At 38.1% G+C, this 18,329-nt stretch overlaps 1 protein-coding gene and 1 long non-coding RNA gene across 2 annotated transcripts; one reads left to right on the plus strand and one right to left on the minus strand.

Annotated features, from left to right (window-relative positions):
* Positions 1-892: 892 nt before the first annotated feature.
* On the minus strand, positions 893-4,190 carry LOC149048454 (uncharacterized). Its single transcript, XR_016185130.1, has 3 exons — positions 4,080-4,190; positions 3,206-3,291; positions 893-1,265 (listed from the first exon to the last, which is right to left on the minus strand). It is a non-coding gene; the product is annotated as an uncharacterized LOC149048454 (long non-coding RNA).
* A 9,973-nt stretch (positions 4,191-14,163) lies between these two features.
* LOC149048455 (uncharacterized) lies at positions 14,164-15,856 on the plus strand. The gene is made up of 3 exons (XM_089202154.1): positions 14,164-14,188; positions 14,771-15,091; positions 15,684-15,856. Exons 1-3 carry the CDS (start codon positions 14,164-14,166, stop codon positions 15,854-15,856), a joined length of 519 nt encoding a protein of 172 aa, XP_089058280.1.
* The last annotated feature ends 2,473 nt before the right edge of the window (positions 15,857-18,329 follow it).

An 18,329-nucleotide genomic window follows, 5' to 3' on the forward strand; every position in this document is an offset into this window, starting at 1 on the left:
TTTATAAGCTAAAATGCTGATGTAACTCACTTTGTTTCAAGCTGCTACTGACCAGGTATGCATGTTATAAATTATATCATACTATGAAGTTGCATTAATGGAATAGCATCAATATTGATTGAGTACATATTCTTTGTTTGCTGGGAAAAAATCTGTTATGAATCTATAATATGACTAGGTGATATTCATGAAAAAAAGGGACCAGAGAAGGGAGTAATCGAAAAATCTCGATGATCAAAGTTCAAATTATCAAGGTCCAGATTATTTAGGATCAAATTTGAAAACATCAGACACTTAAAGTCGGAGTGATACGTTAAATGTTTTTTTATTAACAGTTGTGGTATGTAGCACATTTAAAGAAAACTGAAGCTCTGATTGCATCTCCATGGGTCACCTTCATAAGCTTAGCAATCAATTTGAAACTATCGTTATAATACCTACCAACCTACATCATTTTTACTGATTACCCATATATAGGTAAACCTGCCCATCAACCATTTTTTAGCACATGCCTAGTAAATAAGCAGGTTTTTGTAAATGTTTGACATGTGTCACAGAGACCATTTGGTCAACCAACTCTAAATTTGTGGCTGTTAAATTACTGGGCATTCCTCACATCTGGAATTTAGACGATAATTGTTAATTAATCTTTCTTCAGTTCTTCTTTACACTCAAGATACTCCACTCCTATATAAGGATAGTCCTATTATTACTATTTAGATAGCAAAGAAGCCTCTAATCAACTAAGCCTTCACTTAAGTAATGGAAGATGTACTGTTACATTTGAAAGTCTTTAGTTGTTGTCATAACTCAAAGCATGAAGTCACTCTGAGTTGTCTTAATTTTTAAGCCTCTAGTCTAAGCCTTTAAGTCAGAGTGATATGTTAAAATGTATGTTATTAACAGCTGTGGTATATAGCGCATTCAAAGAAAATTGAAGCTCTGATTGCATCTCCATGGGTCACCTTCATAAGCTTAACAATCAATTTGAAACTATCGTTAAAATACCCAGCAACCTATATCATTCCAACTGATTACCCATACAGATAAAACTGGCCATCAACCATTTTTTTAGCGCATGCCCAGAAAATTAGAAGAATGTTGTAAATGTTTGACATGTGTCATAAAGACCAATGATCATAGTTAATCTAATAGAGAAGCCTAGAGCTGGCATGGATTTCTTGAACTGTTACATTTACTAGTCTGGCAATTTGGTATGCCCTGAGATGCCCCTGCCTAATAATCAGTTGAACGCCAAACATTTCCTAGCATAAGAAAAACCAAGAGGTAGTTAAGTGTTGTTAGATCGTTAAATGGTCTGGTAAAGGAAGAAAAATCATAGTAGATACAGTACCGCTCGCGTATACGTTAACCGAAAAACGCGAATTAAACGCACCAAAAATCGCATGCAAATGCGAATAAAAAAAAAATCGTGCGGCCTCATTAGTATGTATGAGGTAGTCCTTTTGTTTTTCTATTGTTGGCGGTTTATTGTTTTAAAGAATAGGCCACAATGTAGTAGCACTAAAATACTACACGACTACCAACGACAAGCAAACTTGTTCGTTGCAATGGCCGTTCGAACAGACCCTCCCAATATGCTGTTACCAATGCGACTTCGTAATCGGAATATATGGAGCAACTGCAGAATACCCGGCCACTTTACTCCGCCTCACTTACATGTGTCGGGAGGCTCTGAAGATCGAGGCCTAACACAATAGACGCTATTCTTATTCAATGACATGTAAATGAGTGGCCGGGTATTCTGGAGTTTAGCCGAAATGGAGTTTATCATTTTCCTTCGGAATTTATTCACCATAGATACATCTAATACATGCAAACACCAAATTGTTTACATTCCGCGACGTAAACACCATAGGGGGCGCTGATTGCAATGAATAAATTGGGAAGCATATCAGTGAATATTTGTTTCGTTACTCGCTCAATGAAACACGTGTTTTTGAGTGACTGACATTTTCCTTCCCAGCTGATTCATCAAAAACTCAAATCAAGCATATCTACTGCTACTGTTCGTTGTTCTATAAATTCGCGAAGCGACGCGTCATGCGTGAGTGTAACATGTTAACTTTTTTCATTACGTAAATTTTCCGTTGTTTACTCGCCGCTTTTTCAAACCTAAAAGTTCTTTGTTTCACTCAACAATGCAATACAAAGGAAACTTGTAGCACCTAATAACAAAGGCACATGAGTCGCGCATTTTTTTCAACCGTGCGTGCAAAAAAATAGTACATACGCGTCTGACTACCCTGCATCTGAGCTTATGAAATTCGTTTGCGCAGTTAACTTATACGCGAGCGGTACTGTACTCAGGTTTATCCCCAGCCATGTACAATGTTCTTTCCCAAATTGCAGTTGTATGTTTGAGAAAAATGTATCACTGGGCACTAGCTGCTTCTAAAACACTTACTACTCTATTAATCAGGCTGCAGACTTGTAGTCAGCAACGCGGCTTTATTTACCCCTTACCAAGCAATAATAACAACAGCTTGATATGAACTTCAGTAATATAGACATATTTATGAATTAGCATGCTTGACTATCCACACTACTCACTGAGTAAGCACAAAAATTGACTTTGTAAATGACAGAATATTCCTCTACAAGGCTCGCATATGGTTGTGACTTAAAAGCCTACAAACAACTGATCGCATTGAAGACTATATACTAAATGACTCCCAAATACCCAAGATCTCAATTTATATTTCAAATTGACATTACTACATACTGATTTAGGAATATCAAAAACAGATTTGCTCCTCCACAGCCCCACACCAATCATTTTACAAGATGCTTTGGATTCAATAGAGCTCGGGTGTGGAACTGTGAATTCCATGATCCGTGTTCTGCAGTTTCCATTAGGGCCAAGGTGTACTGGTCAAACTATAGCTTATTTTGCAAAAAAATCTCTCATTAGTTCTGTGAGACTGGTGTGCCTGGTGATATTTTTTCCGACCATATTTTGCCAAACCTTACCAATCTTCAAAGGTGCCGTCATTCCGTCATTGGAGCAGGACAAATTTGTGTAAGGCATGAAATCTGACAGATTTTTCAACTAGCGATTTAAAGGAAAATCTTAATCAAGAAAACTTGATCTTGCTTTCTAAATGTGAGTCGTTCAAGAAGAAGGCCGCCAAAATATTTGCTATTTAAGCAACAATCAATAGTAACGACAGGAGATTCGTACCACTGGATGCTGCATGAATGATGATCAGTACTCAGGACGCTAAGAATACAACGATCATGGCTCCCAGTTTTGCGTTTAAGCTGAACCTACATGTCAAAATAGACCCCAGGATCAATTTGTACTTCCATGTAATTGACACTTTGCGCTCGCGCAACCAGGATTGAAAACTTTAAAATTTGGCCGAGACAAATTCTGTCGAAACTTTTGGTGCGCTACGTCATTAAAACTTCGAAAGAGACACAGCATCCTTGGAAGATAACTTTGAGCTATGGCAGGTTTTATCTTGATGTATTAGTTACTTTAGCTTTAGAGGCAGAATTAAATGTTTCTTCTTTGAAATTATGCTGACGGAATTTTTAACATACATAAATAAAGTTATCTATCAAGGCACTTGCTGTAGCACGTACGGCAGCGAAATAAATTAGCACAGCTGACTCTAATTGAGCACAAAAAGCCTCCACCGTTCAATTAAACAACTTTGTATTCATATTTACCTCATGTATTTAAAGCAGAAGGTACAGCTTTAAGACGTTCAAACAAAGGACTTTGGAAACATCTACCTTCTGATGAATTAGAAATATTATCCTTAAAGCTTAAGACTACATGATTGTTTTACACCACCCCGTACGGAGAATGCAATGTAAATTATATTCGATTCCGACAGATGGCTAGAGGCGAAATAGATTTCCATTTGATCTTTCAACCGCGTTTTATTTTGTTGAATATTGAAAAATTCATTAAAGTTCTGCGCTCGAGAACATCGAAAAAGGCTCTCATCAGTCTTAATTAGAAGACAGGAATGTACCCAGCACACACACGCCATTAACTACTCGGTTCAAGTTACTTTCACAAAAACATCGTTTCGTTGCCTTACCTTCAAAGCTGCATCATGTTTGAAGCCTATTTTCAATCGTAATCTTCAAAGGAGGATCTAGCACCGTGAAACATACAAAGTGCAAGAAGTGAAAGTGATTCGTGTTTCTCCCAGCAGAGGGGACAGCTTTGAACCAGTTCCTGTCCTGGTTGTCTCGTCCCAGGCCTTTTCATTTTCTAAGGCCTGACCGAGGGCACTCCGTGTGTAGCGTTGCAGTTGTGTCTTCCGTTGTAGTTATGTCCTCACACCTAACAACCAATGGAACGCGCTTTTATTTTTTCCAATCCGATACGTTGGAAAGCTTAGGAAGACGAGAATTTGACATTGCCTCGTGGCTTCCTTATTGGTTTGGAGTGCGCTGGTGATCGAAGTTGTGCTTTTCTGTCGGAACTAGTAGAGTAGGATAAGGTAAGGTTGTAAATGTATGGGAACGCGCAAAAATTCAATCTCTGGTATGTTTGATGTCAAACATCACATATCCTGGAAAGTTAACTCACAAACTGCTAACAGATGAAGATCTGGTCTCTTTTATAAAGGATGGGGTGCTCTCTCTCATGCTCTCCAGCAAGTAACAGTTGGGTTACAATGCATTAAATCATTCTCTTTGCTCACCCAGGAGGGAACTTGATTTGCAGCAAAATTACTCTTCACCTAAGAGAGGATGTCAGCATCCATCGAACAAATTTGAAAATAGTGGCAAGTCGACCAAAATTCGTTTTCTCTCCTACCTTCATATTTTGTAGCCCAATATGTCCTAATAATTTTGCTGTAGTTTTTTTGTGAAAATATATTTTAGTTTTCGAGAAATTATTTTTTTCGTTCGACCGCTCAAATATGCAAATCTTCACCGTGAACATTATCCGAGTTGTGTGGCCTCGCGTAACGAATACACTCGACCTCCGGTATTTCTGTCAACATAATCTTTTGTTTTATCATCTAAACTTAATCCCCTGTCATTATTGAAGCTGGCAAAGAAATATTTATTTTTTGGTGAATATTTTTGTCCAACATACTTTTCCTATGTCGAAAAGTACCATCAAAACAAAGACAGTTTTAGCAATGACCGATATGACAGATTCTACTGAGCTTCAAGCTCTTAAAAGATAAAAGGATGGTTATGAAGTTAGTGTAAAAATTTCCTTGTGTTTTTGTGTTGTTCTATCTTGAGACGAACTTAAAGTCGGGCAAAATTTGCTTGCCAGCGACCATGAAATATACATGGTGCGCCTACTTGTCGCCACCGTCTTCTGGCATAAATCACTACAATTTGTAAAAAAATCTAACATAACACTCTTACCTTATTTATTTATGATTTTATTAGCTGTTTCGATTATTATATTACGTCTGGGTATTACTTTTTTCCAGCAGAAGCTCAGGATTTGCGTTGTGTTCTCCCCTCCCCCATAAGCTTGTCACGCAATAATTGATACCAACACAAATTAATATTTACATTGTATAAAGATTTTTGTTTATGTTGAATTGAAAATATTAGAATGTGTGCTTTTTGTGGTCACTAATCGTTGTTTCAGTGGCAGCGAAGCAGTTGAAAGCGGGTTGTTGCTTCAACACTATTGAAATTTATAGTATACAGACAGGAGAGCAAAGCGTGATGCTCTGGGAATAAAATGTTACATGATATTGGAATGAGTTTTGTTCAAGAACGAGTTCATACCGGTTGCCACATGATACCAGAGTAAAATTTATTGGAAACGAATAATTTTTTAATAAGTTTATTGGGGTTTTCATTTCAGAACGAAACATTACTTCTGGACGACCTTTTGTACCTGAATAATGTAAACGATATACGACACATGTCTGCAGAGGAAAAGACAGAAAAGGACATAAATACTTGTTTTTACAGGCTAAATTATCTCGCATGTAAACGCGGTTACTTAACTGCTTTGCATTATCTGTTAATATTCTTTGCATTGCAATACCATCGAAACAATTATGTACAAGTAAAATTAAACAAGACTCAGGATTTACAGGACCACTTCTCCAACAAAGATTCAGTTAGCATAATATATGGTCTCTTGCGCTTTATTTTAATATTGGAGATGTCAAGCTGAAGGGATGAACAGATATTTCGAAGGAGAAGGATGGAGAGCTAGTCCAATTTCCTTTTGGAGGCATAATCACATGATCTCGACACAGATACAGGATCCACCTTGTGACCAGTTTGATTAACAGCGTTATAAATGTTAAGTAAGTAATCTTTCCGTATTTTGGATAGTCACTTGTAATGCTTGGAACTTTTAAGCGCCCGTCCCTTTTTTAATGAGGGTTCACCTCGTTCAAGGTTACCAGCTTTATCAGAGAACTAATTCCCTCCCACTTTGCTTCAAAAGGCATTTCAACGGTTTGCTCACCACATAAAGTAACTCTTACTCCCGGTACTCCACCACCTGACTCGATAGCTTGCACCATCAGCTCTGCAGTCTTTACATCATGGCCTTCATTCAAATATATCTTAATGTGACTTTTGATCGTCGCTGCTTTGCGATCACATGGGCCTTTTCCACCTTGTGGATCAGAGTAATCAACTTGACATAGATTGATGTTGTTCTTTGTGGCTCTTCGCTGGACAGATAGTAAGACTGAGGTCGAGTGATAGCATCCAGCAGGCTTGTCTGAAAAACACTGTTTGTACTTCAGGTGAAGTGGACTTGAGTTGCTGGATACGTCATCGATTATTGCTAAAACAGTGTCACTGACTTGGGAGCATTTTTTAAAAACATCATTGCGTGGTGCTATCTTTCCCTACTTACTGCTACGGTGCTGTGCCCGCTAATGCCACGTTTCCAGAACCAATCACTTTGGGACTCACGATACTTTTTTGGTAAAAACTTCATTGCCCAATCAAGAACAGTTAGGGCAAACGTTGGATTCAGACTTTCTAGTACATCCAATTGAGCTTGATCTTGGTTTGAAGAAAGAAGAATATGGGCCTTCCACACGCTAATTTTTTGCACTAACTGCACAACTTGGAACTTCATGTCGTCTTTTTTAGCACCATCATCGATATTTTCGAAAGCAGACTGAATTTCATCTACAACACGAGGAAGTATATCGCAGCGGTCGCACCTTTCCTTATGTTCGCGGTCACAAGGTGAGATGTAATCCTTGTCACCAGGAAAGCTAAAAACAAATGGTCTACAGTGATCGGCGAGGGCTGAACTTTCAGTAATGTGTACCTGAAAAATGAACATACAGATTTATAACCGCAACAGAATTTTAATTATTTTAATCTTTTAATTTTAATCTTTTCATGCTCACCTTGTAACCCGTCCTTAGATACCGTTTTGATTGTTTGAACTTTTCACTTTGTGCTTTGCCCACCATAGACTGGCTCCGTACTCATCACCCAACTTTTGTACTACTTCTTCAAGATCATCATATGCTTTTGCTCCATCTGCTGAAAAATAGTCCAGACCTTGCAGTGATTTGCGCACAGAAGCCGAACATACTATTAATACGCTGCATAATGTACTTCTACTCATCGGACTGAAGCCCGACTCTTTTCAATGACTTTGATATTGGCTGACGATTTGATCTGGAATCATTGTTTTAATGACATTTGGGACCTGAATTTCCGCATTCGATGACAGCTTTAACAACTTCTCCCCAAAAGGGAGATCTTGGACCTCATAAGCGCTGGTAATGAAAGATAGGAAGTGATCTAGTTTTTCTGGAGCAACATAAATTCTTGTTCATGGGGTCGTTGTGACAGCTGTCCCTCGTCCATGTAGCAAATGGTGATGCCTTGTGATGTTGTACCTGTATCTGGTGAGATCTGGTATCCACATTTGTAGGTCTTTGGAAGAGACTTTGTCAGCTGTGATAGACAAGATTTGTCGTCGTGTGCCCCAGTGGTCTGCATTGCTTTAGCATTCAACTAGTGCCTCAAGCAGCATCGGATCGATATTTTCACTAGTATTTTGGGATTCGCATACTGTTCTTAAAATATAATGTTTTTCTTGCAGGACGATTTCTTCAAGACATGCATCAATGGCCTGTCTGACCTTCCTGGTATGTAGACGCTTTGTTCGTGCCGATGCTTCATCCCACGGTGTTGTAAAGGAAGGTATTAAGATGGTCTCTAGGCTTTACAACTGCTGTTTTGTCACCATCCACTTCCGTAAACGACAATGACACGTCTGATGGCTCATAGAGGCTCCCAGGTGTGGTTATTGGGGTATGAAGGAAGAGGTCGCTGGACTATAGATTGTCAGTCTGAATTGCACTTCTTGATCTTCATGCTACTAAATATAATATAAAGCAAAAGCCTATTCTCTATTGTCGCAAAATAAGACTAAAACAATTTTAATGGAAGTGTAAACAAACCAACTTTCTCTGCGCTCGATCTGCGAGCACGTTTTATGTTACTTAAGGTAGCTCATGTGGCTTAGTATTTTAGATTCTGTGGTGCAGAATTTTTTGTTCTTTGTCAAATCCAAAGCGAAGATATGCACTTTCTTTGAATTGAATTTTAACAAAATTTACTGTGGAAAACGAGTATTAAATAGGTAGGCATTTATGCTGCGTGATATATGTTCTTTTAGCTAGCGGCGTAAAAGGCTCTCAATAGAGAGGAGAGGAGACTACCCTCCCTTTGGATGACTGGCTTCGCAGACTAACGTACACTCACCAAATGAAGGTTTTCAAACGTGCGTGCAACATTTCCGAAGTTAACCTCCTCCAGCTCCATAGGACTTAACTTTTTTTCGCAGTTAGTGCACATACCTAATAAGAAAACCTCGGTTATTATGGACGTACTGTACAACTAAAAACTTTGAGCTTAACTAAAACAATTAGGGCCCTTCCGCAGTATGCAAGTCTTTGTAAAATTTAAAAAAAGAATTAGTATAAAACTCTTTTAAACAAATGCAGACGTACAGTTATTTTAATCCCTACCAAATTATGTCAAGACGAACAAAACTTCAAAAGTACGGCCGTCCTGCCTCCTAACAGGACAGATTTTGTCAATAGGAGCCCATTAGGGCAATGGCTCCTGTGTCAACCAGAAAAATCTGACAGATCAGTGTCTAAAAGTTTATATAATTAATTAACTAGTTCACGTGAATTTTACGAGGTGAAATTGACAGCTCGTAGTTGGCAAATGACATTTTTTGTTTTTAGGCGCTGACCTGGGGGAGGGTGGGAGGGAGGTAGGCGATCAGAAATGGGTGAGGATGCTTTTCGTACCTATTAGGGGTCAAAATCAGCGATCTGGTACCTTTTACGGTGTCTGAAACTTAAGTGGATTTTTGTCTTATGTACAGGGTCCCCCGGGGGATGCTGATACATGCAGCATACTTGAAATTTAGCAAGGACAAATTTTGATGTGATTTTTGGTGAAGAGAAACAAGTTTTTTCAGCGTCTAATAGCTAGTACGGGAGGGCCCTTTACTACTGTGTGCATAATTACGAGTCCAACCAAGTGTTCAGACATTGGTACAGAAAACCGCCTCTGTCTGGATTTTTGGTAGCCTACTGACCAATTCCCAGTCGAGACTTAAGTCTGACGGGACGCGTAATTTTGCACACGGTGGTAAGTAGCGTACTTACCGGAGCCAGGTTGTATGAATTTTCCAGATACCTTGAGTATTATCCATGAAACATGCTTGCCAATTCCCCTATCGCCTTTTGGAATCGACTTGACCTTGCCTTCACCATGGCCGGACACTTCTTTTGGCACCTAACATCTGCTATTGGAACCACGACTCCACCCAACACCGAGATTTGATCTATGAGTGGGACAAATTGTTAAATCATCGATATCTTTCGGCGTCTTGAAGATGCCGGCTCGCGACAAAATTTTTTCAACTTCATTTTCAGCATCTGAAAACTTGCAACTCCGCAAGTGGCTTGAAATGTCCTTTTTAACAACTACGCAAGGGAACGACATGAGAAATACAACTTCGGTCTTCTTTATAACTAAACCCACAAGTTCCACCAGGGAACGATTTAAATGAACAGCAAATCTCCATGTTAGCATGTAAGATGAGACGCTTATACAAAGGATCAACACGCTAAATCAGTATGTAGATTGTCAATCAAATTGACTTTTGTAAAACATTCTCAGACTTACGCTGGCAAAGGAATCATTGATGATCTGGACATTTTAGTTTTCTGAATACAGAAATTCCTGGAAGGTTTTTCTAGATATCATGCAAAGAGGAAAAAAACAATCTCTTTGTATTTCGGAGGTTGATCCATCTTTGAATTTATGTGTTTCGCTTGTCATCCAACTGATAAAATAAGATGGAGAAGATATATAAACTGGAACTCAACTCTGGCTAGAATGTGGTAGAGCATAACGTGATCATCGAAACAGCCATTAAAATCCTAAATAAACATGGTGAGAGTGTTATGTTAGATTTTTTTTGTAAATTGTAGTGACTATAGTGAGTGTAAACGGTAGCGACAAGTAGGCACCATGTATATTTCATATTCGCTAGCAAGTAAATTTTGCCCGACTTTGAGTTCGTCTCACGTTAGAACAACAAAAATACACAAGGAAATTTTTACGGTAACTTCATAACCATCCTTTTGTACTTTAAAAGCTAGAAGCTCAGTAGATTTTGTCATATCGGTCATTGTTAAAACTGTCTTTGTCTTGATGCTACTTTTCGACATAAGAAAAGTATGTCGGACAAAAATATTCACCAAAACAAAAATATTCCTTTTCCAGCCTCAATAATGACAGAGGATTAAATTTAGATAATACAACAGAGGATAATGTTGTCAGAAATACCGGAGGTCGAGTATATTCGTTACACGAGGTCACACAACTCGAGTAACATTCACAGTGAAAATTTGCATATTTGAGCGGTCGAACTAAAAAACTAATTTCTCGAAAACTAAAATATATTTTCACAAAAAAACTACACATAATAATTATTAAAACATATTGGGCTACAAAATATGAAAGAATGAATGAAAGCAATTTTGGGTGACTTGCCACTGTTTGTCTGACGCTTGTTGACATTAGCTCTTTTCTTTTTTAAATCAGTGGCTGACATACGCCACTTTCTTTCTTTTGGTCTGTTTAGAATAAAGCCCCTTGAACTAAATTATAAGGAATATGATGATAATATGTATGTTATATGTTACCACATTTCACATACTTTTTCAACAATGGGTTACAAACATTAAAATAAAATAAATACTAGTTCATGCACAAATGAATACTTACTTTAATACAGACTATTGCCTATTATTGGCAATTATTGCTCCTACATGTGTTAGCAAGAACTTGGTATTGTTGGCGTTCATTGTGAGCGTGATCCATATATAAGTGGAGACATTCTCTGCAACTATCTTTGCGTAGAAATACCAATCCTTTCACCCCGACTTAATTTCATTGATACAGGCATGGATGAGGACCAGCTGCAAAGCAAAGTAAACAAAAGTGCCGATGAGGTGGTAAGCTCCGTTGTAAACATTTTCTTGGCAAATTATGCATTAGTTATAAAGAGATATATGTTGCGCTTAATTTTTGTCCTCAGTGTAAACATCATTTTCCTTTGGTTTTTTTAATGATACAAATGAAAAATGCATTTTGTGTAAAGAAAGATAAAATTTAGCTCCTAGCCTAAGTTATGATGAGATGATGTGTCACCATCAATTTGGCATCTATTAAAAGTAAAATATTTAAACTAAGGATAAAACTAAACCACAGCATACCTATACTAAACCCTCATTTTATTTGTATCAATATTACTATTTTTTCTGGTGTTCATTCAATAGATTCAATCCACTTACAGGCAAAGATGACACCTGTACATTTTACCATTACTCTCAGGCTAAGGTACATATAGAAAGCAATATTTCACAAAAGAACATTATATATGCAAGGTTTAAATTTTCCAGACCTTTACTACTTGTTTTAATGAGTGGTTCCAGGATTTTCTTAGGCAAAGAGTTCTGGTTGAATGTACCAGTCGCCATGTTTTTCGGTATGGTGCTTTACAGCAACTGTTGTATGAAGTAACCTTCACCAATATTAATTTTGTGAACTTGTCACTGACAAAGAGCCAGTTCATAATTAGAAACTGATCATTTCATTGATTACTGTGCTCTACATTTATCATTGATGTACTAATTAGCTCCTTCGCCATCAGTAATCACATTAAAGATACTGTGTCAGAAATCACATTACCATACCCCAAAATTAATGTCGTCCTCAGCAATTTGATTTTTTTGAGCGAAGCTAAAGGTAAAAATCAAACAAGACCACACAGACATCGTCACAGAGACAACATTGCTATGTAAAATGTTTTATACATAGTTAGTTATGTAAAAGTTACTCTATTCATTAATTCAGTGTTAATACTCTCCCTCGTAGCAGCTATAATTTTTAGCCAACTTGGGAAATAGTGGCCTAAAATGGACATCCAAACTTTTAAATTTCCAGTGGAAGGTTCCCCAGACTTTGCCATACAAGTGGGAACAAATGGCTCCCTGCACCCTGTCATTTTGGTCCCTCCCAGCTGCTCAAACGTTGTCCCTCCTTTCCACAATCTTACCAAAGCCCCCATATGTGTAATAATAAAAACATTTAAGTGAAGTGTGCTATCTCAGCAAGAGATGATAATCATGCACACTTTTAAGTGAGCCATCCTACAGATGTTTGGTGAGGTACTGCATTCTGTGCTCAAAATCTAGTTCACATAGACCTGGGATTAAGAATGAGGTGTGGAAGTCATTTGGGTCGGTTTATTGCTCCAAGCTCTAATTCGATACTACCGCTCATTCGGTTATCTTTCTTGCCGATGCTCTTTCCAGTTAATTGGGTTTTCTTGGAAACTTTTCCCATTTAGAAGAAGCATGGTATGTGTTTACAAATTAAAAGCAGAGAAAGTGAAAAAAAATAGGAGAGGGAGAGGTACAATTTTTTTTTTGCAAGGGGAAGGTTTTTTATTTTAAATCAGAGTTTTGGCCTAAGTATGTCTAAGTTTCTACACTTATTGTTTAGTCTTGAGATTTCTTGCTTTAAGAAGTTAGGTAAAATTGTTTGAATTGGTTTTTTCGTTACAGCCTCTTGAGTCTGTAAATGGAAAGAAAACACAGAAAAATGATGGTAAGGAACAAATTACTTGCACTATGATGTATTGAAAGTAGTTTACAACTCTCCATATTTGCTATTTATAATTGATATGCTTTGCAGAGGTGTTGTGATAAGTGGAGAAGTTAACTCTATTTCAAAAATTAAATCACTTTAAATTGCAGTGAAAGCTATTACTTTTATAGTTATAAAAGTATCGAAGGTAATTCCTCTGAGAATCTTCCCCAGTGTCCGTGAAATAGAAGTGTCCACTAGATATAGGTTAATTTATTAGGAAATGTGGGAAGAATAGCATGCAACTGAAAATATAAGTACTGGAAAAGAATATTTATTTCTTGCTGGTAATCTCAGAACAGCTGTTTGGGGCTGGAAATTAACAGTGCTGGAATACAACAGTAAATCCTGCTGAGAAATTGAGAACGCAGCTGTGTGGGGCTGAAAATTAACAGTGCTGGAATAACTCCTGCTGCTTAACTCCTGCTGAGAATCTGAGAACAGCTGAGAGGGGCTGGAAAATAACTGGAATAGTGCTGGAATACAACAGTTATCCACTACTAAAAATTCAGAAACAGGAAACTTTTAAATACTTTCGTGCTACAATACACTGAGCATGGAATAATATCTCTCATTGTCTCAATTCCAGTTACTTGTAGAAAGGTCATCTCTGAACCATTAAATAGGATCTGTTTTACCAGTTATGGTAAGAAAAATCTGAACCCTTTAACCCCTAAGAGTGACCAGCAGCTAATTTCTCCTTACAATATCACCCCTGAATCAAACGTTGAGGTCATGAGAATCAAGGAAATGACCAACAACCTATAAAGCTCTTGGTTTTTAAACAAATTCTCTTTGTTAGGGCTTCAGGAAATGTCTAGAGAAAAGTATGGAGAATATGCATACTGATGTTAGGATGTAAAGGGTTATACCTGGGAGCCAAGCAAACTGGTAATCACCCATATTCTCTCGTTCTCTATAAAATAGGATTGTTGATCAATTTTCGCCAAGTTGGCTACCATGGCCCGAGATGGAGGACCACGTGGTGAGATAAACTAATTTTCTTCTCTGCTATCCTGAGAAGGTTTCTTATACTTTCAGAATAGAACAGAATTCTGGCTATCTCAACAACTCCACCAGAAATCGTCACTTTTAAATCGAAGGAGGAGAAAGGAGTTCTTGAATTTGCTTGGAGGTTTATCGCCTATCATGAAATAAAACCAAGGAACAAGGCTGTTATGAATTACACACAACTCCAGATGAGGGTGTCTGGCGTAGTGAAGTACTGGTGCATTTCATCCCCGAGAAGCAATCAAACTACTGTTTTCTCACTTTTAACATTACTTAAAAATTAATAATCAATGACTTAGATGTCACGCATATCAAAGAATATTGGCACGGAAAGAGATATTCTCTTTTATGGTGTATGTGCGCATTCCAGGGTGAGCTTTATTATATCTCTAGTATGAACATTGGTGGTGATATTTTTGACAAAGGCCATCACTGAACGGCCATGTTTAAGGATTTTGAAGGAAGGATTAAACCACAAACGCCCAGGGCTAAGCAGCTTCGTAAAATGTTGTTGTATATTGATATTACTTAGTGATACACTTCTTATGTTTTGAAGAGCATGTCATTAACATGGACTGGCTGGAACGAAAAATAGTTAAGGAAGAGCAGCTGGAAAGAGGAAGAGAAGAACAAAGAAAAAGGGAGGAGCAAACGAAAAGAGAGGAGCAAAGAAGGGGAGAAGAACAAAGAAAGAGAGAAGAACGAAGAAAAAGAGAAAGAGAATGGAAAGCGCAACAGGAGAGTGAAAAAAGGTCAGGAAGAAAAAGAGAGAGAAGTCAAGAGATGAGAAGCGTGGAGTGGGAGAGAAGAAGAGTGGGCGTAGCGGAAAAAGAAAGGACCCGGGATGATATTAATAGAGGAATAGATAAGAGAAGAGGCAGTGTAAAACCAAGCATTAAGCAAGTGTTGACTGACTGTAAAAGGTCCCATTTCAGTGGCATGTCTAACAAGTCGCTTGGGGCTTCTTTCCAGGTGACCCTTGAATAATAAGACTACACACAGCACACAATTGTATTGAATGTGTAGATGAAGTGTTGTGTTTAATCATATATATCTCGCTCAAATATATAGAGGAAATACTTTGGTCAAAGGAGACAAATCTCGCAGTTTTGATTTGATAACTATGGATACAAAGATAGGAGGAAAAAGCATTGTGGGAACGGTCAAAATTCTAGTACAGGTATTTCATGAAGATGAATAATAAAATGTATACACGACTGTTGGTGTGTCTGGTGCCAAAAGATTCCTTTTTTGTCTAACCTTGACCCAAAAGGTTTTATCGTTTGAGTCTGAGGTGAGGTTAGATGATGCTTATTTGAGGCAGGACTTTTAATCAGGACTTTGTTTTTTTCCTTCACTCAGTGAGCCTAAAGTTCGAGGACATTTACCAGGAAAACCTCCCTTTCCTCTTATTTTGACTGCAACAGCATTGTGCTTGTCTGTAATTTTCTAATTTTTTTTTATTCTAGTTTGTTGTCACAAGAGTAGAGGGTTTGGTCACATACGTGCCCAATGCCCGACGAGACGCGGCCCGGTTGTGCCCAACCATCAGCAAGAAAAGCAACCGGCAGATCAAGCAAAAGAAGTGATAGTGAATAACTATCATTTTCACACCTCTCTTGGCAATGTAAGATTTCACTAATAAGTTTAGTGAGTTATCTAACATTGTTTAGAGGTTTATTTTATACTTTAATATTAATAATCAATTTTAAAAAAAACGTACACGTGAAAGCCTCGCACAAACAAAATCATTTCTCCGAAACATACCTATACTTAAGTTATCAAAGGGTCTTGATATTAGCAGGCAAGTCAAGAATTTAAAGAAAGCGACAAAACTTTTGAGTCTGTAAACATGTTTAGATAGAAACCTTTTTTGGTCATCTTCAGTTAATTACTGTACAAAGCGTTGGAAGTTGAATTATATAGTAAGTCGAACAATGCTAATTATGATGGATAGTGACAAGCATGAAAGTGTGAGAATTAAAAAGATAGTTTTAGATTTACATGATGTAATTGTTGATTCAAGGATGGTTGTTCTCAGGGCCTTTCCTTTCTAATAAGTTACCGATTTTGAAGGAAGAGAAAACCAGTTTAATATCCAAGTCATTGCAATAGCGCTTAATAAAATGTCGGATCTTTTTTTGAGTGATAGCGGAAAAGTGACCTATGTAGATTAGCTTAAAGTAAAACGTTGGTGAAGTGGTAGGAAGGGAACACCAGGGATGATGATTGCTTTGGGTCCCAGTGGAGTAACGCTATATAATCTTCTCGATTAAATGAGCAGGGAAGAGATTCTTTTTTAGAACATCAGTAAGTTTGTTAATGTCCTCTTGAAACCCTACCCAGGTGTTATTAATCTTGTAAGCCCTATCAAGGAGTGTCTTAATGAGACCCACTTTGTAAGAGTACGAGGTGAAGCTGAAATAATTAGTTAGTAACCCAGTGAAAGTTTTCTTGCGGTAGACCCTAGTTAGAGAGGAATTAGGGTCATGGTTGTCAATCAGGACATCTAAAAAGGGTAATTTGTGATTAACCTGCTTTTCCATAGTGAATTTGATGTTAGGGTGCCTAGAGTTGATGTGGTCGAAAAGTGTAGTGACATCGCGATCTGAGTCAAAGAAGCAAATAGTCTTATCAACATACCGGCGATAAAATAAAATTGTAGAGCTATGAAAATTTTTCAACCGAAGTTTTTCATGATGTCCCATAAAAAGATAAGCTAAGACAGGAGCAAGGGGAGACCCCATGGCTACGCCATCTATTTGATCATAACAAGAACCGTTAAATATGAAATGAGTCTGGGTGGTAGCTGTAATGAAGAGGCTTCTAAGTTCAGATTTGTTTAACTTAATGTCGGGATCACCCTCGGAAACGTAATCGACCGCTAAGTCAATACACTCCTCAAGAGGTATGTTAGTAAAGAGACTTTCAACATCAAAAGAAACAATAAACTTACGAGACGTAGATAAAGATTGGATGTTCTGTACAAAAGTAAAAGTGTCAGTGGCACTGTAATCAGTTGGCATGTGAGGCGTTAAAAGACGACATAGGTTGTGATTGTATGTTCCAATAGAAGATACCATGGGGCGAAATGGCGGCGTAGAGTTGGGTTCTCGATCCTTATGCATTTTGGGAAGGCCGTAAATTCTTACTGGCTTTGGGGTAGATGTTTTCATACACTCCGTTGTCAAGATGATCATTTTTCTTCAATTTTCGGAGGAGTCGTTGCAATCGACCTTCTCTCAGTAGGGTGGGATCACCCTTAATGGGCCGAAATCTGGAAGTGTCATTGATGATTTTGAGGATACCCTGGTTGTAATCTGTTCGGTCCAGTACAACAACTCCGATCCCTTTGTCAGGTTTTAAAATGACAATGTTTTTGTTATTCCTTAGCTTCCGTATGAAGAAACATAAGAATAAGCCAAATGAAAAGGATGAAATGAAAAGTTGTTCTGATGTGAGACTGTGGGAGGAAATGTTGGTGACAGTCTTATTAGATGTGAAGGGAAGAGACGTGTCGCAAGTGAGATTTTTAAACTTCTTCTGGTGAGTCTTGATAAATTGAGCGGTTGCTTTTTTAATGTTGTGGTGTAATATTCGCTTGCTTTGGATCTTTCTCATTTGGCTTATTCTTATGTTTCTTCATACCGTCCCACGACTGCCGACGGTTCTTGTTATGATCAAATAGATGGCGTAGCCATGGGGTCTCCCCTTGCTCCTGTCTTGTCCTGTTCATTTAATCGAGAAGATTATAAAGCGTTACACCACTGGGACCCAAAGCAATCATCATCCCTGGGGTTCCCTTCCTACCACTTCACCAACGTTTTACTTTAAGCTACCCTACATGGGCCACTTTTCCGCTATCACTCAAAAAAAGGTCCGACATTTTATTAAGCGCTATTGCAATGACTTGGATATTAAACTGGTTCCCTCTTCCTTCAAAATCGGTAACTTGTTTGGTGTGAAAGGCCCTGTCCCTGACGGGCTCCGTTCACATGTGGTTTATAAGTTTGTATGTGCTAGCTGTAATACCTGTTACGTCGGTGAAACCTGCCGGCATTTTTCCACACGTGTTAGAGAGCACTTAGTCAGTGACAGGGCCTCTCACATTTTCA

Source organism: Pocillopora damicornis, chromosome 3 (assembly GCF_964200805.1).
Source record: "Pocillopora damicornis chromosome 3, jaPocDami1.2, whole genome shotgun sequence".
NCBI classification, from domain to species: Eukaryota; Metazoa; Cnidaria; class Anthozoa; order Scleractinia; family Pocilloporidae; genus Pocillopora; species Pocillopora damicornis.